The following is a 24418-nucleotide window of genomic DNA, read 5'->3' on the forward strand; positions in this document are numbered from 1 at the left end:
CAATATATGATTCAACGGACTGGAAAAAGCGTCATGGTGAGAAAACTTCAGTAATTGTGACTGACCTCCATGTTATCAATTTCAAAGTGAAAGAAAAGACAAGGAGTTTCTATATATTTTATAAAATTTCCGTCATATGAGATGCGCAAATATATTTGAACGGAGCAAGAATAAATCAGAAGACGCACCGAAATCGCCAGTAAGTGCAATTCAAACACGTCGCATCAATGCATGCATATTATACAAGCGATAATGATGTTTTGAGTGAAACGTCATGCTGTTTCGAAAGCCATTTTATTTCAAGAATAGATAAAGTAAGTTAGAAATGCAGTTTATGCAATATTTAACGTGCGTTTAAAATCAAATACAATTACCTCAATGTACATCTAACACCTATATGTAAAATTTCATGCACAATTATGACTATTAATATTATTGTGTGATATATTACCAGCATTTTCTGAAATGTATATATGTATTTCATACATAATTCAAACATTCATGACCTAATTAATGGAGTTCATTACATAGATATGTGTTATATTGTTTACTGAGTAAAGATTTAATAAATTATTTATGAGAAGCACATTCACATACGCAGCAAAGTTAAATTAAACTTTATATTGATATTAGCTTTTTTGTTTATTCATCTTGACGTCATTCACTCATTTCTTTAAGTATTTTTCTTTATTTTGATATTTTCTTTCTTATAAAAAAGTATGTCAATTGGGACACGGATTGGAACATTATAACTGCATGCATCTCAAAAGATTAAGGTTAATAGCTATTCAAAGGGATTCATTTGTCATGCATTGTTATCTTTAAGAAATCGAATATTCTCCTGAATATATTCAGTAATCAAACAATACTTACTTGGCCTTAATGAGAAATAAATGTCTTTATAATCAGCGCTTTCCAATAATTTTGACGCAGTTTACTTTTCATAAACGCAATTTACAGCATTTAATGTCTTTGATCAAAATATTTATTAAGTTTCTAATTTTGTGACGTTTTTGAAAAAAACTTCATCAAAAAATATTAATAATTTATCACACAAAAAATTCTTAATATCGATAATGTAAATGCATCATAATTAATTACACAGATTCTGCTTATAATCCAAATAATAATCCAAAGTAGTTATTTGAACAATCTTATAATTTTTAATCGTGTTATTTCATACATGAGCGCAATATTAAAATTAAAAACGATCAATAATGTACGAACTATAAAACGATTTGTACAAAGCCACAGAGAATTAATATTTTGAAATAATGCTGATTCCAAGAAATAATTTATTTCATCCTACATTCTCTCAATATCCTCAGAACTCGCGTAGATATCTATAATTTTGAAGAATTATAGATTTGTAGAAGTTATGAGAATTACAAGCACAAAGGTTTAATTGAATGAGGAAAATGTTATAGCAACCCATGCAGGCGAATTTCTATTTGTCACATGATTTTACTTACGACTCGAGAGGCATGCTTTAATTGGCACATACCTGCACATATCCTAGCGTAATCGGAATTATAACTTTGAGCGGGGTGTTAGAAGCGTTAATTGGCTCGCGAGATACAAATTAGTAGTAGACTAATGGCGAACGGGTAGGATTGGAGTATGAATCGTATCCTCTTCTAATCTTAAATAAAAAGAGGATAAGCGGATGAAGGAGTCGAGTCACATTCATACTAAATAGTTGAATTGACCATAAATAAATAGTCACTTGTCATTGATTAAAGAGTGCGTTCCACTTACAATTAGCGCTCGCAGCGTTCGTGAGCATCATTCTTCTTTGTTTAACATTTGACAAACAACGAGGACGAAATTCTAAGAGCGTTGCGAGCGCGAAGTGAAACGCATCCTAAATATCACGATTTAATGTCATGATTAAATATCATCATGATGTTTAGCAGATTGACCTTCGCGCGATTGTATTTCAAAATTGTTATTGTACTCAATTTTCATATTTGTTGTTGAACGCAAGTTTATAATGCGAAAATACGATCGACTCTTCGACCCGACTGGCCCCGCCCTACAAGATCGTTGGCCGGAGCGTCCGCGGATTAATAACGTTCAAATAATTATTCAGGAGATTCTCCTCTTTTAATTCATTCATGATATACAAATTCCAATGTCGCATATAATGACTCGTAGTAGTTCTGCCATTGCTTATACAATATATTATGTATATGTGTACATAAATGTGTGTAGCAGACACTCGCGCCCCGCACGAGTCGCGCCTTCTCCCGCGTCCTTTCCTCGCAGATTTCGCGCTGTCGGAAAATGATCCACGACGGGATCCACCGGACATCTTTCATCGACAAATCGTAGCAAAGAGGAGAGAGTGAAGGAGGAAAGGAACGGAAGGGACGAGTGCGCGAGCGTGAACGTGGGCGCGAGTTGCGCGAAATTCGCACCTCCACGCTCTTCCTCTCACATCCTCGGAAACGTTATAACTTAAGATATGTCGCCTCTCCAAGCAAGATACATTTTACAATACATACAAACATTTACAATAGATACATTAACAATATGGCAGACAATCGCAGCGGGACAGTATCGGGCATCCGGCTTGGCTGTGTACTTTAGATCTGCTTAAACAGATCCGCGAGTAATAATCTTGAATGATTACTATATTTGTCGGATATATATATATCTACAAAATGATTGTGCGTATTCTGTGCATTGCACAGCATGCACAGCGTACAAATGCTAAAGCTATATGAGTATTGAAGAAAGATGATATCCTACAAAACTTTGGATAAGTTGCGGGTGTAGTTTTTTTTTTTTTTTTTTTGAAAACTAAAAAACATTTTGCTTTACTATTTGCAATTTGTGTCCTTAAATATATCATCTTTATTTATAAATTAATCTGCTTTCGTTAAGTACAAAATTGTAACATCGTAAGGGCGTTCATATTTGTACGAGAAAGTGAAAGGTGCTTTGATGTTTTCTTAATTAAGACTTACGAAAGAGACGAATTATATCTTCGTTTTAAAAAGAAATAAATTTTGTAAAATAATATTATGGAGACTGCTATGAAAAAAAGAGAATTAAATTATAAATCGTTCCTTTGGAAAGCAGATTCGGTGAACATAATGGTGTTTGATGTAAAATGTAACTCGAGCGAAATATGCAAATATTCGCGCTAGATTCGTCGAGGGTGTTCTCCAGATTTTTCCAACCGTGAGAATTCGATTTGGACGATTTTCGAGTCGATGTTCATATAACGATTTTATGAGGGATGCACGCTGTGTCGTGCGATGTGAATTATTGTCGCGATTGAGCCACGTGTGATCGGTGGTATACAGTATCGAATGTTAAACGTCGACCCTAATTGTTCATCTGGATAATTTAATCAAATTTAATTTGCAAAAATCGAATTTCTCCCAATGTGAATTTCAGCTGCCCGGGCAGTTACATTCGACGAGATAAATTAAGTACAAAGCGCGTCCATGCGAATTTCATGGAAGGCCGATGTAAAAAGCGAAGCGATATACCTTAATATCGCTTCTTTTATCAAACGAAAAGCGATATACCTTAATATCGCTTCTCGTTTGATAAAATTGATTGTGCGTGTAAGCATATAAAGATACACATTAAATCAAATTTATTGCGACATAGATATACAAATAATAGAGAAAAAAAATATATATATACATATATTATAATCTCTGCCAGTCTCTTCGCCCATTTGTTATATGGTCTGTGAAACGTTACAATAAATGTGCAATGAATGTTATCATTATTTGCGAAATAAATTTCACCAAAATTTCAAAATAACTTTGTCGCAGCGAAATTCTCCGCCTCTTGTCACCGGAAGTCAGATTGTCCCGAAGCGATGTCGCTGGTATTGTACATTTCGGAAGATACGTCACATCTGAACGAATCAAAATACATCCAAAGTTCCTTGTACTACTCGTAGTATCCACGTTTATATCAGTTTCCTTTTGTTTGCGTCGGAAACCAACACCCCTCCACACTGATTAATATAATTGACTCTTATTCTTAGAACTGAAATTCGCTATACATATAGATAATCGGTCTGTACTTTCGTTTTTTCGTAACTTCATCTTTTCTCCCGCATTCTCATTTGTTGCGTCTCTCATTTTTTTCTCTTTCATACATACACGCATACATACATACGTACACACACGTACATTCTTATTCTTCTTTTTGCACCTTCTCGATATTTGCATTTCTTTTTTGTTCTCTTAGGGGATCTCATTCTAGAGTATGTAATAAAATTATCTCTCTCTCTTTCTTTCTTTGTATTTTTCTCCCGTGTTCTAGAACGAACTCGCCGACTCTTGGTACAACTTTTATTCTTTGAATGATAGCGAAACGAGATTCCGCGGGGCGATGAAGGTTCGTCATGAAACTCGTGAAAAGTCGCCGGTCCCTTCAATCGATTCGCTCGAAAAGTTCCCATTTTGATCTTTCTAACTCTCTGCTATACGGATAACTTCGTTATGCCGTATAGTTTCCCTGACGGATGTCATTTCCCGAAATCAGGGATTAATTGAAGAAATCGCGGTTAATACATCTTTCCTCGAGTAGCGTAAGTTTCGTGGGAAAAATCACGCAACGATCCACAATCCCTCTCGCTCGCGAAGAAACGCGAGGGTCAACGAGATCCTCGAAGATACATTGAACCCGTATTCTCATCCTTTTTTTACCGCTGCATGTAAAGCCAAATCCAATCGTCCGATAGCGATTTTATTTTCTTAATACAAGGATATCATATTCGATCTTAACATAAAATAAAATCCAAATTTGGCGTTAAACATGTCATAAGAATGTGAATTAAAAAAAAATAATTTTAACATATTACACAATTAGTGTTTCGAAATTAAATTTTCCGAAGTTTTCTTCATTGGAAATTAATCGTCGCTTATCGAACATTTGTTTTATTTTATGGAAGCGCAAAAAGTCATATTTTTTAAATAAAAATTAGCTTAACTTTTTTCTAAAATGACAGGACAGTTACCGCAAAATTTTATATATGTATATCTTGTTTACGTTCTATTTTCATTTCCATTGTTTTATAATCTTTTTCAGATTAGTCACTAAAAATTAAACTGCACAAGGCTACCTGACAGATTTAAGCCATCGCGACACTCCGGCTTATGTTGGATTTTTCTTGTTAGACAATTATTTGCATCAACGGGCATTTACAATGTCCACTTTTTAATGCTTAATCGCAATTTTGACCTGTAATACCGCCATATTTTCTTTCATTTTATTTGTATTGCTGTTAAATTTTGATTTATGAACACTTATCTACAGCTTCAAGCTCTCGTTTTCCGATATAGCCAGTATTACGAGCTTCTCCATACTTATAGAACTTGACGGGTGAAATAAAGAACGAAAGAAAACGGTGGTAAATGTCGTGAGTCAATGATCAATCTGGATGAATCGAGCAAAATAAGCGGACTATACAAACTCACTTTGGTTCAAATATAATTAGATAAATGATACCCCAACTAGACGCATAGCGCAGAGAATGTATCATGCATATGAGACGTGGAAGCGTATTCTTTCTTGATTTATATACAGCTTTATTTGACCTATCGGGACGTATAAGTACAATTTAACTGAAGACTATTAAAGACTTCTTCACAAATATCGATGAATGCTGCGTGAATCTTGCGTCGCCGTGTAAAGAGAATTAATTATAACACTACTTTGAAAAGCATAAATAATTTGAACGAATCAATTTACGCTATAATATCATCTCAAAAGCTAATTAGCCTGAAAAATGTTTGCTCATTCTCTCACTCGGGAAACGATGATTATTCACCTAAGTACATTTATAAGTATAAATATCGTCTAATTAATTTGCACCTTAAAATTGCTAATTAAAAGTTTGTTAACTGTAAGGTACCCCAATGATAATAGTGTTTCTCTTACAGACATTTTCTCTTTTGATAATTTATAGAACTACAGGATGGTCCCCGTCGGAAATTTATTTTAAAATAAAATAATTTAAAATTATTTTTTATTTTTCTTCTGATTTATTGAATTATATATAGTATTATTTTATTTCATAAGAATTTTCTAGGTATATTGTTTCTTTACTTATTTACGTGAGTAGTCAGTTTCAATAGAGTTATAATTCATAGAAAATCTGAGAAGAGTTCTTGTTTTTACATCATCTAAAAATAAAAAATAATTTTCTCCTAGACCATCCTGTACAACGTTTTATAAATTATTAAATCTCGAGATATATGATAACCAAGAGAAACAAACTATATAAGCGTACACTGACTTCAGAGAACAGCACCCATTGCGATTTGATTGAAATGATATGTGCATGAACAAGTCCGATATTTCGAGGACGATAATAATTACGGGCACCAGCGACTAATACGCACCATCCATTTACATTGATATGAAATGTAATAATATAATCACAATGAGTAATAAACTAATATAACTGCTGTACATGTTATCGATACGAACGATAGCAATAAAAATTATTTTGTTATTCAATATGCATTCGTACTCTTTTGACTGCCTATTCTCTAAAAATATATAACATATCGTGGCCAACGAAGGGATAAAGAAGTCTTATGCTTATGTGGAGGAACCATTCTTCAAATATTAAAATAAAACAGCAAGAGATATCACACGGGAAAATATTAAATCTGCTGTTTTTTTTTTACATTTTATAGTAAAATTAATAGAATTATCATAATTCTTGTAAGAGAATTCTATAAATATTATACATTAAATAAATAAAAATTTGAAAGAATTGCCTTTCTTCCATATTAGCACGTGTATAAACAAAGTAAGAGAAAATATTTCTACAAATTCTCGACGTTGCTTTTTCCTGAATCAAAAGATATTCAGATGGGAAACGATGGAAATTGAAGAAAATACATAATGCAAGAGAATAGGGAAGAGAATAGGGAAAGTTCATTGTTTATCACATATCGATCTATATATTTACAATAATTACAACAAATGGAAAATAGGAACAGAAACAATATAAAGAAAGAAAAATAGAAGCAGATATTAAGCGTAGAAGTTGTAGCGTTTGAGAAAGAAGTTTAAAATAAAAGATAGTTTAGGGAAGAACAAACTGAGGTGATGAATGAACATATAGGGTGGTGTACATTGACTTACAAGATATTTAGAAATCGAATTACAATCTCATGCATGTGTATATACGAACAATTTATAAAAGTCGAAGATCCTCGATCGCGAAATCTACTTCATTATCGGTTTTTATATTACAGATACGAATAAATAATTCTCAAAAGATTACCTGGACAAAAGATACATACCGTATCTCTCGAAGTAAATAATGAGCAAAACTCTATTTCTTCGTCTACTACGTAAAATTTAACTCAAATCACGTGTTTTATATGCGTATGTGTTATTATATTTTTAAAAAATATATATAATTCAACGTTCGTGTAAAAATTCAATTTAAAATTTAATAGGAAAATATAATTTGACGTAGGATTAAAAGAATTTTTATTTGTCGCTCAAAGCTGCGAGAAAAATTAATATTTGACGATTATGAGCACATTTTCAAAGGTAAAGTCAACTAATCTTACGATTCTGTTTGACTATATTTCGCAATTAATCTGCGAAATACGATACGGATTACTGCGCGGGTATTTCTTTCATCATATTTTGCACATACGCGGGTCATTAAAATTATTCGCTTGTGAGCGGAGAATTTCGCAAAATGCTGACCGAGCTATACGCTTTTGATCAGAGATGAAATTCAAAGAATCTTTGTCTGTAAATCAACTCGCCTTTGAATTTCCATCCCGCTTCAGCCCGCCCTTCGCTGCTTCATATCAGAACTGCTCTCTTCCTCTCGATGTACCTCACGATATGACGGTCTTTTTTTTTCGTTTTACATCGCGAGAAACGAATTTTTGATTAAAGAGAACCTTCGCGAATGCTGAAGACCTGCTAGAATTAATCTCTGTCGTCTAATCGATCGCTTTAAAAAAGAAACACAAGCCAATATTTTTTGGAGATGAAAAGAACAGTACTGAAAACGTTGATCTGTTACATAAAATTAAATTTTGATTTTGTGCGACGCTATGAAAGTTCGAATGTTGTATATATAAAACAGTCACAATAGAAAACAATAACGGAGAAATAAAATATGTATATTTTCGGTTCTATGCAAATTTTGGATTTTTCCTACACCCGCGCGACGCAAGGAATCGAAAAAATTGCATAAGATATAAGGAAAGGATTCCTAGATATTGCATTGACAGTAAACAGGATATTTCGTTTTTCCACTATAAAATTTGGATTTCTTTCCTTAAGTAGATTGCTGGTAAAAATCTTATTCATCCACGTATATAAAAAAAGGACACGTCGTATAAAGGAGCCGTATAACGGCTGTCAAAGAAGATAAAGAAAAAATTGATTCTACTCGCGCGTCTCTCTTTCTCAATATCGACGGAATTGGAATATTAAATATCTTTTCTATCCATCCATCGAGAAATACGGTACCGGAACTCGCGCTTGGTGCATGTTCCATTTTCCGTAAGGAACGAGAATTTAGTTGCTAATGTAACCTGATTTCGAAGTACTCAGTCCGATATTCTTTCTGATCTTATCCGCAGCTTTGCAATCGCGGCTTTCCTCTTCATAATGTGAGGATTTCGTTTTATTTTTACGTCATAAAAAATAACGTTTGATAAAAAAATTTTTAAATATTGCAATTGAACAACAAAAATAGACCAAATATTTTAATATGTGAGATGCACGATAGCGCATTTAAAAACTGCAGAAAGTATGAAAATTCGCAAATTAATTTTGAATCGCTAATAGTACAAAATAGAATAAAGTGACATTAATTGTTTTAAGATTGAGAACACTATTTTCATTTATTCAATAAAAAATAAAAAATATTTATATGTTAGAGTCTCGAGCATAATAAGTACTTTTGTTACCATATAGTTATGTTGTCATTTCAAATTATAATATAATATTCTAAAAATTTTACTATACAACTTGATTGTATATAAGTAAAATAATAAAAACAATATATATATATATATATATATTATTTTATCTTTTTTTATTTAGTATATTAATACCTTATTGTATGACAAGCACTAACTTTGGAGTTGAGTGTATTCGACGTAGAAGCACTTGACCAATTTTTGCATCTCTTGACCGAGATAGTATCGTCAGATCCAGGGATTAATACATTTGAGTACATATATATTTTTTTCCTCGCGATTGCATTCGATAGCCATCCATTAGAGCATCAGTCTCGAAAAATCACAAACGTTTCATTCGCAGAACGCCGCTTGGAAAGAGACATTTAGTATCGCGACTGTAACGTCAATTTAATTTCGCAGCCATTCAATATTCCCTTTTTCGTACGATTGTTCAGCCTTTCGGCGTATTAGTTTCTAGGGTATCGATGCGCGATAAAAGTACGGAGCGACGTCCATCAAGTAGTTATTTACGATTTTTGTCAAGTGTTAATTAAATTCATCGAATTCGTATCTTAAAAATCTTATAGATAAAAACTGATGATAATGACAATTTATTGAATAATTTGACTGCGCTGCAATATGTATATTTGTATGATTTTTGACCAACAATATGACGAAATCCGTGGAGCATATCGGATAACATACGAACTTTCAAAACTGTTCGCGCTTTATTTATAATCGGCATGTATTATTCGAGCCGAAGTAACAATATATCGATTGTAATTCGATTTCTGGCTTGTCGTGCACAGTTAACTTCTGATTTGTGGCCTACAACTTTCGACGGAACATGATTGGATTCGCCGCGTTGATATAAATCGTAAATCCTAGAAACGAATTTTCGCAGCGGCGGAATTCTCGATGGTGAAAACTTCCGACTCGATAACTCGTTGACGATCGTTCCCCGATAAAGAAAAATCGCCCCGTCAACTCGCCGCGAAGCTCCCGGCTTTCTCGTCGAGTTTACTGCTTATCCCCGCAATTGAAATTTTTACCAAGCACGCGCGATCACCTCTAAGCTCGCAATAGAATAGCATCCGCCGGGTTTTTTTTTTCATCGATATTCCAAGCAAAACGGTGGTATCTAAAAATTGTTCAGAAAATATCGGGTCATTCAACGGCGCGACGGTTCTTATCGCCATCGAATTGGCTACGGTAAGCGTTACGGGCATTTATTAACTTACAAACACTTGCGGACCGCGCAGTTTTTAATTACCATAGTTAACAACGTTTTGAGCAAGTTTCGTGTCGAAAATTTGATATACTGTACTTTCGAGGCCGAGTGTGAATTATGAACGTACGAACGATACTCGTGGCACAATGATTCTTTCTCTTTTAACAAAATATTAAAAATTACACTAAATTTTTATATTACATGCATATGTTTGTATATTTATAACATCTTTAAACACGGTAATTAGAATATCCTTCTTCATTGATCACAATGGAAATATTTTCACGAAAGTTCGTACGTTGTAACACATTTTATATTAAAAATAATGGAAGCTACGTATTTGCAATTAAATTAAATAATATATATATCCAACGTACGCATTACGTCGTTAACAAGAAGAAATGGTATTATTCGCTAAAGTAAATTACTAAGCACACGGTCATTGTCGTTGATCTTAATAAAGCCCGAGGTTTAATGTGCATCCAAAATCCACACGCAGCTTCGTGTACCCCATCCCCAACTGTTTACATAGGCAGCCGGAGAACCTCCCTATAGCTCCCCTAGTTCGGCAGTGCTGCTAGCTCACCGAATATCCTATCTCCTTGGAGGGACGCAGAGTGCTTATGAAGCGTGGAGAAAGGTTCAGAAACGGAACGTAAGGGAAAGCTGGCAGACAGGAGAATGTTAAGGATGTTGGAAAACAAAAGGGATGTTGACCGATAGACGAGAAGATAAAGAAATAGAGAAAAAGAGATAGAGAGGAAGAGAAAGATCGTGTGTTTTCATGCATTTGAGCGAGCAAAAGAGAGAAAGAGAGAGACAGAAAGGAGGGGGGGGGAGGAGGAGAAGAGAAAGAGAGACAGAGATAGGGCAAAGGGGAAGAAGAAAAAGAAGGCGAGAGAAAAACTGTTCCCTCCCTTCCCCCCTGGAACACGTCGGAGCCAAAATCCGTCGATCAAAATCGACGACGTTGGCTGAAGTTAACTGCAGCTCCATCGGATGTATGTAGTACTATAAGTTACGCGAGGCAATTTTTCCAGGAGAGACAGGGCACGAGACCGGACAAGTCGGGTCTCGTTAATGGCAGTTGGCTCCCTGTTATTATTTTTTTTTTGTCTCGTACAAAAAGTTCACGTGGAAAATTACACATGTGAATATAGGACGCTGTCACGTATGGCCGGCCTCGACTGAAACGCTGAGCAGAATTGAGCACAAGGTAGATTGCGTTACAATCGATTGCTGAAATCTTTCTTCGATTCTTCAATTTGAATTAAAAAAAAGCTCGAAAGAAGATTGACTTGATTTCTGGAAGAAAATTTAATTGATACAGTTGCATGGCACATGAATCATCGTAAAACTGAAAGGATACAACTCAGTGTTTCTTTGTATTAAATTAAATAGAACATAAACTCAATTAGCCGTCTTTGCTAACGTTAAATACGGCGTCAGTTAAAAATGGCGAATATGAATTTAAGATTCATTATGACGGCCTTGCGACTGCTTTCGTGTAAAAGTCAAGCAGAATTCCAGAATACATTTATCAAAACATTGGTTGTTTACCCATTTCTGCTTCGTTCAACGTGGCGGAAGAGGATGCCACGGGATCGCAGTGCCATTACTCTTGAAACTCCTAAGATCGTACGTAACTTTGCGAGGTATAATAAATACGCTTTGCATATATTTACAAGCACGTCCATAGAATTACACGGCTGTGAGTGCAGCAATTTTATGGAGACGGAAAGATTTGGAAAAGTGACAAACTCTCGATTTCTCTTTCCGATATTACAATATTAAATCTTAAATATTATTTATTTTTTATTTATTAGTTGTGGATTATGATAAATTTATTTTTTATTTTACTTTTTTCATTACCAGAAAAGTTCACTTTGCACTACTTTAGGGAAAAACTCGCGGCGAAAGATAACGTATAAGAAATGATGCTAATGGGTCGTGCAAAAAATCACATTTTCTCATGTCTATCGAGAAATTTGCAATGTTGAATTTCCCTCGAGATTTTATGTCAACAATTTATATAAAACTTTCCGGAAACTTCAGCTGTCTAATACATAGTTCCGTTAAAGTTTCTTGTAGAACAAAACTTATATTTTTTTTAAACATGAAAAAATCGGAAAAGAAAAAAGGAGAAACATAATCCTTTCAATGGCCCAAACGGGATGCTCTATGTCGAATTCCTTAAAAAACAAGCGCCTTTAACGAGAGATCGAGAGTTCATCCGGTTCATCATGCAATCGGTAACAGAACCGTGCATTTCCTGCCTCGTAAACATCTAGTTTCCGTCCCATCCTCGTTGCAACGCGAACTTCGATCAGTCGAAGCCACCCCTCACAAATAGAGCGTTGTCATGGCGCAAGAGCGTCCGCGGACGTTTCGTGTCGATTACGAGAGACTCGCTTCCTTGCACGACACAAACAAATTAGGCCAAAGCCAACCCTAACGGCGCGTGTTAGCGAGAAAATCGCATTTCCCTGATCACGAGGAACGCTCTAACCGCGAGCCACGAAGTTCTCAGACTCGATGTGTCCGTCATCGAACACACATCATTCGTTTCTCTTCCAAGAAGAGAAGGACAGACGATAATTCAGCATTGGACAGTCCTTTGGATCTCTTCTCGAGACAATTAGCACCGGGAAAGGAGGCCACGGAGTCCTCCCCTTTCTTTCCCTTCCCCCTTCCGATTTCTACGCGCGACACCTCTCTCCATCACAAGTATATTAAAATTTCACGGATCACAAGAGCGCGTCAGGCACACGTCGTCGAAATCCGCGCGGCCGCCCCGCGCGCGGCAATCCCGGTGACCCGGAGTCACAGGATCGGGCCGCGAGCCGTCGCGGGACCAAACGCGATCCGCTGTCATCATGTACACCTGCGCGCATCCGGCGCGCGATGTATCGCCGTCGGGATAGCGCGTCGCGTCGTCGTGTCGCCGGCCCACGACGTCGCCGTCGTCATCGGGACGACGCTCGCTGCCGCGATCAGCGGCCGATTCGCCTCCGTGCCCAACTCGCTCCGACTGTTCGTCGAGGCAGGCCAGCTGGTGATCAACTCCCGCCAGCCGGGCACGCCGGTCAGATAGGCTAGAAGGAGTAGTATGAGGCACCCACCTAGGCACCCGCTGCCTCCGGCTTCGAAGGCGGCACAGCCACTCGTCTGGTTCTCCGTCGTCGGCCTCTGCACCTCCGGGTGTGAGACCCGGTCCATCTGCCGGCTACCCGTCCACGGATCGCCCTCGGTGTCCACGGCGTTGTGCCCGAGGTCCGAAGGCGCGTTGTTCACTTCCTCGTGGACCACTGGCGGCAGCGGCTTGTCCTTGTCCAGCTGGTCGTCCACTTCCACTGACGTGTCCGTGCCGAATAACACAAGCTTCCACTCATCCAGAGTGTCTAAAACAACAGCGCCAGCTACATTAGCGCGATTCGAGTGATACACTGAGAAAAAAAATTGTTAACTTGACTAAATATTTTCAACTAATTATTTTTTTAATTGAAATGTTTAAGTATTTGAGTCAAATTACGTCACGTTAGATTTAATATGTATTTAATTTAAATACATAAATATTTCAATTAAAAAAATAATAATTAGTTGAAAATATTTAGCCAAGTTAACAACTTTTTTTCTCAGTGTAATGATAGCTATTTCATATCGAGTGATTGTACGAAATACTTTGCAAAAAGCGATTCACATAGATCTTGAAAATATTAGAGACAGAAAAAAAGTTGCAGGAAAGACTGTAGCATTTATCAAATGAAAAGAAAAGAAAATTGAAATGATTGTCGAAGCTATTTCTCCGTAACATTCTTCTATTTAATATCTGAAAATTCTTCTGCCTTCAGTAGTCTTGAAATAATTATAATTTTTGACAAACGTGTAACATATGCGATAAGATTCAAATATAAAAAATGCAAGCGTGCCAAAATTTTATGTTTACTCCTTATAGCAATTACGCAATAATAACTACCTACTGTTATTTTTACATTAAATACATACATGCAGACACGATTGCAATCAACTCTATAGTAGATTTTACGTGATATACGTACCGTGGATTCCTGAGAATATAAACGCAAGCTTGCAGAGCCTCGCAGCGCCATTTTCATAAGCGAGGTTCTGATAGAATGGAGTTCAAATTATCTCCGTATAATATAAAAATATCAATAATATCGTATGTATAATATTGCGCAAAAATCTGTGTGTATTTTTCAAATCTTATGAAACATTCGTATTTTAAATCGTCGCGGAGCAGCAAAGTCATAATTATTGGACATATTTATTATCGATTTCTTTCATCTGCCTATCGAAAGTGCTTTTCACTTTCTCAGAAATTACTCCGCGACCTTGCCCGCAAATATCACGTAAGACATTGTATTTCGTAGAGAGGTGAAGGTGGTAAAATGGAAGGTTTCATGAGGTAGACGAGACGCGAGCGAGACAGTGGAAGGGGCGGCGGAGACGTCGACGGCGCCGTCCGGGAAATTAATAAAGCGTCGCGATGCCGTGGGGAAAATTTCGTCCTAAGCTCACTCGCGGGAACAATGTCTGCGATGGAGAGAAAAGCGCGCGCGCGCGGAGGAGGAAAGGTTCCAGTTTTGATTAAATTAGAGTTAAAAATAACCGAGTAATCAGCGACGACTCTTCGCGCGCATTTACTCAGTGAAATGTGTACGTCGGAATTAAATGCAAAGTGTTCTGCAACGAGAGAATGGTAAAAACTCGTAGACGATTATCGTTTTTGCCCGAGGTAAGATACATCTGCGAGGTTTCCTTGCGCCGCGGGCAAGGAACCTTCCATTTAGCTAGCTTCTCCGTCTTGGAGAAGCTATAGCTAAATGGAAGCTAATTTTATATACACAGTAAAAAATTTTGTGTCAATGGAAGTCCACTCTCAATTTTGTGTTAAAATAACTCATTTATCGTGTTATTTTTGACATTTAGAAATGTTATAAATGTCGATATAACATTTCTAAATGTCAAAAATAACACGATAAATGAGTTATTTTAACACAAAATTGAGAGTGGACTTCCATTGACACAAAATTTTTTACTGTGTATCGTGTCTTCTCAGCCAGCCATTAACAGCTCGGGAGGATTATTTGATACTCTCTCTCAACCACTGGTTTAAACCGTGCCACAATAATCAAGATTTGCATATATTAATCAAGAAATGAATTTAAAGAATTGATTAAAAGTAAAAACATTGTGCTTCGTTATCAGTGATAAGCATACATTTTTTAATTTTAATATTGCTCGAAATATTTCATTGTTTCCTACTCCGTTTACGATGAAATGTTCCTTTTCACTTCTTAAAGAAGGAACATTTCATCGTAAACGGAGTAAGAAACAATGAAATATTTCGAGCAATATTAAAATTAAAAAATGTATGCTTATCACTGATAACGAAGCACAATGTTTTTACTTTTCTAGAAAAGTTAATTTTAGATGTTATATGAATTCGTATTTTGTTTAGATAGACACAGAACAGAAAAGTTAAAATATATACAGGTTCGAACGAAATCAGTCTCACGGGAAAAGCTAAATTTCAGGCTGGATTTTACAGGTGGAGAGTAGTGACGGGAGAAATCAAAGTGGTGGAAAAGCGGATCCAATTTGTCGCGACGGGACTACTCTCGCGTGTCCTCTTTTGGCCGGCATCCGTAAACTGTGCCGGTTGCCAGTTGTAATAAAGTCATCGTTAAAATGTTGCTGTTACGAGCGCGCGACATGGCTGGTAAAGTGACAGGCATCGCGACGCTCGGACAACTTCTTTTATCAGAAGTATCGAGAGAGGAAATAACTTGCGACCGAGGGTTGAGGAAATTAATGGGAGGATGACGCAAGAGAAGGGTAAAAGGGGAGCGTAAAAATGTTAAAAATCGATCGGGACAACGTGGCGGGCTATTCGTAAGACAATGGGAATGTAAGGGCATTGTGCTCGACGGGTCGTTAGCGCGCACTATTGGAGAAGCAAATCTCGATAATAATGCCTTAAGAGCGGGAACCATTTTGCGGGGTAAGCGGGCGAAAAAATTTCCAATCATGGCGGAAATTATTTAGTAGCGATGATAGACGAGAGAGAGAGAGAGAGAGGCAGAGAGAGAGAGAGAGAGAGAGAGAGAGAGAGAGAGAGAGAGAGAGAGAGAGAGAGAGAGAGAGAGAGAGAGAGAGAGAGAGAGAGAGAGAGAGAGAGAGAGAGAGAGAGAGAAAGACGAGCCGCCCGGTCTCTCCACCATGATGGGGTGGTTCGTTTCGCTCTTATCGGCTTTTCCATTTCACGGTACGCATTAGCGGTTTTCAGTACCGTTCGTGTCGTCGCGTTTCACTGAATTTTGAGCGATTTGCGGTTACATGGTGATCTAGAATTCGAGAATTCGGAAAGGAGATAACAAGCGCAATCATGAACATCATTTGCGAGATTCGCGGATCATTTGCGAGATTTACGTTGCTATTTTGAGGAAAATTACTTTCAAATTATAATATCACATGGTTCGAATTAAGATATGTAACAATGTCAGGATTATACTATAAAACAAATAAAATAGAAAAGATGAAATATTACTTGTAAATATAAATTTTCCTAAATATTTTATCGTATCTTTCTAAATTATTATTTAATGACAAGTCAAAAGACAAAAATGTTAAGTTAAAAGTTAAATATCTAAGAGTAACAATACAATAATTTTTAAATCGTATTTTAGACAGGAAGTGAAATGAAAGTGGAAACACAATTTTCTCGTGTCAAAGACAATGGTCCGCGTCCCGTGTATAAGGATAAATAGGGTACAAGGCGATACATGTCGGCAATACATCAGATAGCCGACGCATACAGATGCGTGTTCGAGGCTATATATGAGACTCATCGATAACCAAGTCATTGAAAGTTTTGATTGAAGGCCATAGCGCGCGTTACCGGCCTCGATAAGTTTTCCTATTATCGACCTGCCGTTCACGCAAAAGGCTTCGATTGTAACAACAGGAAGAAGCGACGCAGGAAGTGTCAACATGACGAAAAATCCGACGTTTGACATAAAGACGAAACTATGCTAAATATTTAAGTGCGCGCTACTTACACTTAAGAGGAAACTCTCCGGAAGTTTGGCGGACGCGAGTTTGACGGCGAATAGCTTACGGTTGAAGAAGAGAGGCACATTTTATAAACTTATATAAATATACATATATAATGTACCAAACAATCTTCTTAAATAATTTACAGTAGCCACAAAGAAAACTGATAGTTCTTTCATCAGCGCGTGAAAACCATCGAGTGCAATAATATAGACAAAATTTGTTTAGATTACGAATGATATTTGTATAAATTTCTATTCGTGCGTATATTAATCATGCAAATATATAATTTACTCAACGAAACTTCACTTACGGCAATTTTCTAGATCCGTCTAGCTACGAAAGCTAAAGATATCAGCGCTTTATACGAAATACCTTGTACGATATTTCTTATAAAGTGTTCCGACAAAAAAATGTCACAGCAAAACAAAGTTTCTGCAGAAAACATTGAGAACTCTCGTTTTTAGTTCGAGAGGAGAGAGATACGCGAAGAAGTTTCATTATACTTAGTAGAAAATATATAAGGATCATTCCACGTGGAACATTCTAAACTCACATGAAAAAAAAAGAAACGTGAATAATGCGAAATAAGCTTGTCTACAGTGCTGCGTATTAATAGCCATGGGATAATATATCCATGTACAAACAAAAGTAACGGTGTGGTCGCAATCAGCTAACACAAAAGAGAAAATACGAAAACCAAATTCCAGCGGATTCGTTTAATCTTCGGGGCTTTGCGCGCAATACATCTCTACTTTCCACGCTTCGCGTGCGGGTGTGCGGGCGGATGCGTGGAAGCGAATGGGAAACGATCGGAAGCTGTGAAACGACCTTCTTTGTTGTCACGCGGTATAAAATACCGCTGTTGAGAACAATAGTGCAGATAGATTGGCCTTATTAGTCATCGCGATTATCTGTGCGCACGACACTAAATTTTTCGTAGATATGTTTAATCAACTGTGGTGCAGATTTTTTTATCGCGATTATGTAAATACTGAGATTTAATTTTTTTATTCGAATTTTTTATCAAATATATGTAAACTTACGTTATTTCAAAATAACAAAATTAAAAATCTCTTAACTAATTATATGTAAACAGTCACGAGAAGTGACTCGTATCTTATTGTATTTGCAATTATAGATTTTAGTTCGTTATTTAATTTAATTCAGTTAAGACTAAACTCTGTAGGAACCTAATTTAAAGTAAGCAATGATATTTTCTCGCAAATATAACAGCTTCCGATTGTCGCCATTAAACAACCGACACATCTCGCCGAGACTCTCATTTGTTTAGGTACCCTTGTCCAGTTGCAGGTTTCTTGGGTCGAACTGTTCGTCCTGCAGCAGGTCGAGTCCTTTGGCCCTCGTGGCGTGTTGACCGGCGCCGCGAGCCCCACCGTAAACCGGATAGAGCTGTTGGATCTTGGGATATTGCTGAAATACCGCCGGGACCTTGTTAGTGGCCGCCTTTGCCGGCGGCTCCAACAAGATCAGTCCCCTCTGAAGGGACGAGGCGGTAACCACGTCGATAATCTTCTGTGTAATAATCTGTTTGCTTGTGGTTTTCGTCGTCGTAACGGTCTGGGACACGGTGCTGGTAACTGGGCTGGGCGTACTTCTACCACGTGGCCGCGACGTGATCAAACGCACGTCACCGGCCACGTTGTTGGGCCCCCTGTTCATCCCGGTGAGACCTCGAAGGGTTTGAGCGGTGGGCTTGGGGTTCGGCCGATTAGCCGACTTGCCGTTCTTGTGCTGGCCGCGGGCCTTGCCTTTCCGCTGGGACTGAATCTGCGCGTTCACCACGTAGGGCGGGCTCAGACTGCCGGACTTGTCGGACTTGTGCTGCGTCTGCTTGCCCTTCGTCAGGGTGTTCTGGCTCTTCGGGACGGTCTCGCGCGGCTTGACGAACGGCCGTCTGGGTATACTCATGCCGGCCGGATTGTAAAGGGCGTACTCGGTCCGGTCGGGCAGCGTCGCGGTGCCGTAGAAGATCAGCGCCCACTCGTGCAGTGTAGCGCGTCCTGTGATCCGGTATGCGTCCGTGAAATGCAGCGGAAAGAAAGCGGACGTCATGGTTAAAGAGAGATAGGAATATATCGCGATGCTTACTGGCGTGTCGAATGACGCGATACATAAACGAAATAGTACGTCGAAAATTATACGGGGTTACAAGATTAAACATTGGTCAGAAGTTCGTCGTCGGTTAAATGTCGGTAGTTCGATGGAGCTGTAATGCGCGTTAGCCTCAGCGGTCGTCTTAATGGAAATTAACAAGAACGTCTCAGAATTAACGAGGGTATCCTTCGTAGAGGTCCCCGTCGCGACGGCGCATAAGCACGTCTCATTCAGAAACTACAAGACACGTCCACGGAATATTTGTGGCGGTGTATTAACACCGAGATGGTTTAACAGTATCTCGAATATTCCCACGACCCTCCTCTCGCCTCTGGAACGCAATTCGAGACAATGGATGTGGATGCGCGCTCTATAGCAATATAGGTCGGCGGTGCATAAGCGCATAAGAGGAAGTTTACGTAGCCATCGACCTTGATGAGCCGACACGGAAGCAGTTCGAAGTGGCTTTAACGCTTGCACCTTACCCGGTTAGATCGGCCGCGTTCGTCGCCGCGCGGCGAAATGTCTCCCTGCTATTTGCCGCTAAGGACGGCGAGCAGGAGGGCTTGCGGGAGGACTCTACAGAGCTCGAAGCCGGCAATTATCCGCCTTGCGCGGATAATGCAGCTTCTTAGGCGATCGCGCGCAAATGGGTCTTATGTAAGAGCTTTCTCGGTCGCGTCCCAGACGGGGGGGAGAGGGCTGCGAGAATGCGGTGAATCTCGAAGGATCTCGCGGAGTTGAACACCAACTCGGCATCGGATCGCAGGATGCGCATGCAATGCTAGACATGTCTAAGCCATTCCGCCCGGATATCACGCGTACGAATCGGTTAATCCTTTGTCGATACGATTTACAATAGGAGCGATCAAGATTGCGAGAATATCACGGATAATTCTAGCGTTTTTTTTAAAATGGATTTCTTATACAATATTTCTTTCGATGTAAGTCAGAAATAGATGTTAATATCTAGCAAATTTCTTGCGGGCATCTTCGACTGGAAGATGCAACTGACAGGGAACTTGGTAACCGTGACCTTACGAAGGCGCTACTGAGGCGCTTAGAAACTATTGTTGCGGCGAACAACGTTGAATTCTATTTGAAATTTAAATCAACCGCAGAGCATCTCTCGAATGCGAGAGTTAATGCCGGCATAATCTACAAAGTGCTTTGTCTTTGACGTTTGAATCTAAGATTTCGCATAATGGTCTTTTATAAATGTCAGTTGATTGTATGTCGTATGTTCCATATAATGATTGAAAGAAATCTTATCCTTTAAAGAAACTTTAAAAAGAGTTCGATGAGAATTTTATATCGTTGAGAATATTAAAATGTTCTTGAAACATTCATCAATTAATTTGATTGGTTATTTCAACAAATATAGTTATTTCAGCAAATATATTAATTATTAAAATTAATTTTTTTATCTAGAAGAATCGTGATCTGACGTTTTTATATCGTAAATAGATAATTTTCTTAATTGCATTGAAAGATTTTGTAAATCTAACTAATTTAAAAAGAGACTTCTAAATTTTGATACAAATAAGAGAAATTATGTCAGGATGACGAATACGATTTTTCTAATGTTATAAATAATTTTAATTAATATTTGTTTTCAGAATTATTTCAAGCTAAATAATTCTTTGACAATTGAGCAGATTAGTTTCAGCGATAAATAATTTTAATTAGTTTAGTCTATTGACAGTTAGTTATTAGCAATGAAAATCATGGCATATTAAAGATATAAGTCTTAATTAGTGTAATTCCCTCATCACTATTAATTAAGCATTCTTTAATGATTATGCGAGAACGCGAAATACGAGAAGATGCGATTGACTTACCGAGGTATCGACCCTCATTGTGAATTTCCAATTTCCAGGTGCCGTGCGGCCTCTCTCCCCATGTATGCACAGACATGAATGGCCATTGGCTAAAACCGGCCTTCGAAATATCGTGCGGCCTTTTAGCGAGGAGAGTGCTCTTTGTACCCTGAGGAGACGTTAGCTGTATCTGAAGATCTCCTCGTCTCGCTGCCATCAGCGATACCTTCGCCTATGACAAGCGTACCATTGTGTCTTTATCATCAATTATACGTGCATGTATTTTTCATTATCAACATTTACGATTTACTACACAGATCTTTATGCAAATAAACTGAAACTTGACAAATTTCCAAATTGGTGTCAAAATATTTTATTAACAATAATTTATTAACTTCACATATACACTTAATTCTGCTAATTAGCTCGTCTAAAAAAAACAAAGAATAAATCAGACGTGTAGATTTTACGAAGTAATTTTGCGCCGTGTAACTAATAATTCTATAAGAGTAATTAAGTTAATTCATTTAGTTTCTTTAACAGATCTGCACCGGATCTAGTAATTACGTTTCGCCGGCAGATGCAGTCATTAATATACTTTAAGTTAATTTGGCGAGAATTAAATAACTATTTAGCATGAGTTACAGTTTGCTCTTAGTTTTCTATAGGCGGTATAAAACGATGACAAACAAATTAGTTTATTCAAACGAGAAGTAAATAAAATTCTGCCACTTTCAGCCCCAGCCGGCGAAACATTTTCGTCCTCGAAATAAATTCGTCCGAGTTTGCGTTTCTCGTAGTCAACACGAAATCCGCTAATTAGCCGATGTCACTTGCGAATGACATGCTCAGCTTACCTGAACGTGCTCGAGGAAATTAACACCGCTGCACTCCTTGACATGTAAGTCGAGGACCAATTGGCTCTTTGGCGGTATTGTCCTAGAAAGTAGACGAAATTCGGGTCAAGTGTCAAGCGCATACAATTTTTCGCAGGTATTTTTTTAAGTGGATACATCCTTTTGTCGTTTAAATCCCCGGCAATTCGGTCAATTGCGCATTATTTGTTAAATACTTTTATACCCTTCGAACTGTACTACTTCTCGATATCAAGTTATAACTTGATATTTTTATATTTAAGATATAATTATTTTATTTTACAATTTTTATGAAAATAGTAATCCTTTAAATGTTAGCATATTAGTGTAGGATAAAAATCCTTTTAGCGTTGATATATTAATATATAAAATAAGTGAAACACACACACTACTGATAACGATTTTGTCTGAACAGTAAGATAATTGTAAAAACGATTATAATACTGTTTTTTCAACAACGGATATTATTTTAAAACGATAAAATAATAAATATTAAATCGCGTTGGTAACTTTTAATTACTCGTTTATTAGTAGCGCAAACCTTTTAGGATTGTTGTATACATAAAATTCCGACTACGGCTTTTATGTTTAGTGGCTTTAGAGGAGCACAACTTCAAAATGATTATATTTTCAGTTATGTAAACGTTCGTTCAAAGCAACGTGCGATTTGTCCTCCATTCGTTACAATCCTCGACAATGTAAATGGCGCATTACACGTGATTTCCAGTGCAATTTCAGGCGAGTAAAGCCCGCTTGACGGTAGCCGACACGCTCGAACGAATCTGTAATCTGCGAGAGACATGTTCGTTCCCCCAAGGGGCAGATAGCGATCTATACAGTCGAATCAAATCTCGATTTCTCTCACCTTCGAACATTTTTCTTAAAGCTGATGATATACTTTGTATAATTGTAACATTTTTCTTCGTGTATATCGATATTTTGAATAAAAAAAGACCTTCAAAACTCCTATTATTTATTTAATAGGCGTAATTTTGTGAGCACTTACCTGCCTGTATGTGGCGCCGATACCTCGCATCTGTGTTGCTCCGGGACGGTTCTCCATCTTCTCGCTAACCGTACCATGGCAGTGGCGTCCATCAGCCCGTAACCGAAGCTGTGGCTCACTGTTAAACAGAAATTGGATCGCAACATTTTTATCTCATTCTTTATCAATGAATTTTATTATCTAGATTAGAATTCTATATTTATTTTCTAAGATTTCTTTCTAAATAAATCTTTAACGGATTTATTAAAATATTCTAGAGAAAAGAAATAAATGTTAATCGGTTATATTACTGTTACATTTATCTTCTACAAAGAAATTGCAACTTTTGCGATTTAACTGTCTTTACGTAATAAATATAATTGCAGTTTTCTCCTCATGAAGATCATGCACGTTTAATCTTTAAGAAATCTTTTTTCTCTATCAAGAATTTAATCATCACTCACCGTTTCTACCGACGCCGTTGACCACCCAGTCGGGTGCCTGCAGATTCGCAGGTTTGGCAGTTCTGACTACGATGTGTTGCATGTCCCTCCAGGTAAGATCTCTGTTCGCTTCGAGGGCGAGGGCGCAAATGCCGGCCGCCAACGGCGCCGATGCGGACGTGCCGGTGTGGCTGCTGGTACAGTGATGATGCAAATCCGTAGTGACGACCTGCTTCTCGCCGGTAGAGCCCGAGCTATACGTGGTGGCGAGGGTGGACGAACACGCCTCGCTGTACCAGGGCACAAGGCCGTTCTCTGTCGCACTACTGATCGACAGCGTCCATATACTATTGGTATAGCCGTCACAATTGCAGTTATCGTGGTCCCGGCCGCCGTTCCCGGACGCCCACACGAAGATCGAACCCTTACCGTTGCGACCCTAACAGCGTTTTAAAGTTCTTTTACTTCACTTCACGAAGGAGAAGCTAATATATATGTATATATTGAACTATATGTATAACAGTTATACATAGACCGTATAACAATTCGAGCTCTTTAAGATATTTAAAGCAGTCTTCGTGCATAAAAATATTTTGAGAACTTTACAACACGCGCTCGAGCAAATTTAGGCTGCGGCATTAAAACAGCGAGATTTAACAAGCTATTCGGTGGTTCAAACTAAAGTAAATCTGGATTTACCGCTCCGGATAATACTGGCGATTGACTTTTTTCACTGGTGCTTGGCTTTAAGTTGCTCGAAACGCTTAAGGCGCTTTAGAAGTTTCAAACACTTTGCATATTAAAGCCGCTTTCTGTGCGCCCGTAGACACACAATAGCAGATGATTCGGAACGAAACCATTGTTAGAAAGTCGATGAGGCTGAGTATTTAGCGCTAATGGTCTCCGTGAGATCGGCGCTGAATTGTGTGTCTTGAACTC

At 37.8% G+C, this 24418-nt stretch overlaps 1 protein-coding gene across 1 annotated transcript in view; it reads right to left on the minus strand.

Annotated features, from left to right (window-relative positions):
* The window catches only part of LOC139787566 (furin-like protease kpc-1), a 217406-nt gene that overhangs the window by 6101 nt on the left and 186887 nt on the right, over positions 1-24418 (minus strand). The window contains exons 6-11 of the mRNA XM_071726749.1: positions 23501-23918; positions 23058-23175; positions 22034-22115; positions 21198-21408; positions 18537-19262; positions 13284-13562 (exon numbers count right to left, since the gene is read on the minus strand). Coding sequence (XP_071582850.1) covers positions 13284-13562; positions 18537-19262; positions 21198-21408; positions 22034-22115; positions 23058-23175; positions 23501-23918 — 1834 coding nt within the window. The remainder of the gene's footprint in view (positions 1-13283; positions 13563-18536; positions 19263-21197; positions 21409-22033; positions 22116-23057; positions 23176-23500; positions 23919-24418) is intronic.

The sequence above is a fragment of the Temnothorax nylanderi genome, unplaced genomic scaffold, assembly GCF_030848795.1.
Source record: "Temnothorax nylanderi isolate EJ_2023f unplaced genomic scaffold, tnyl_v1.0 TNYL_tig0010_pilon, whole genome shotgun sequence".
Classification (NCBI taxonomy): Eukaryota; Metazoa; Arthropoda; class Insecta; order Hymenoptera; family Formicidae; genus Temnothorax; species Temnothorax nylanderi.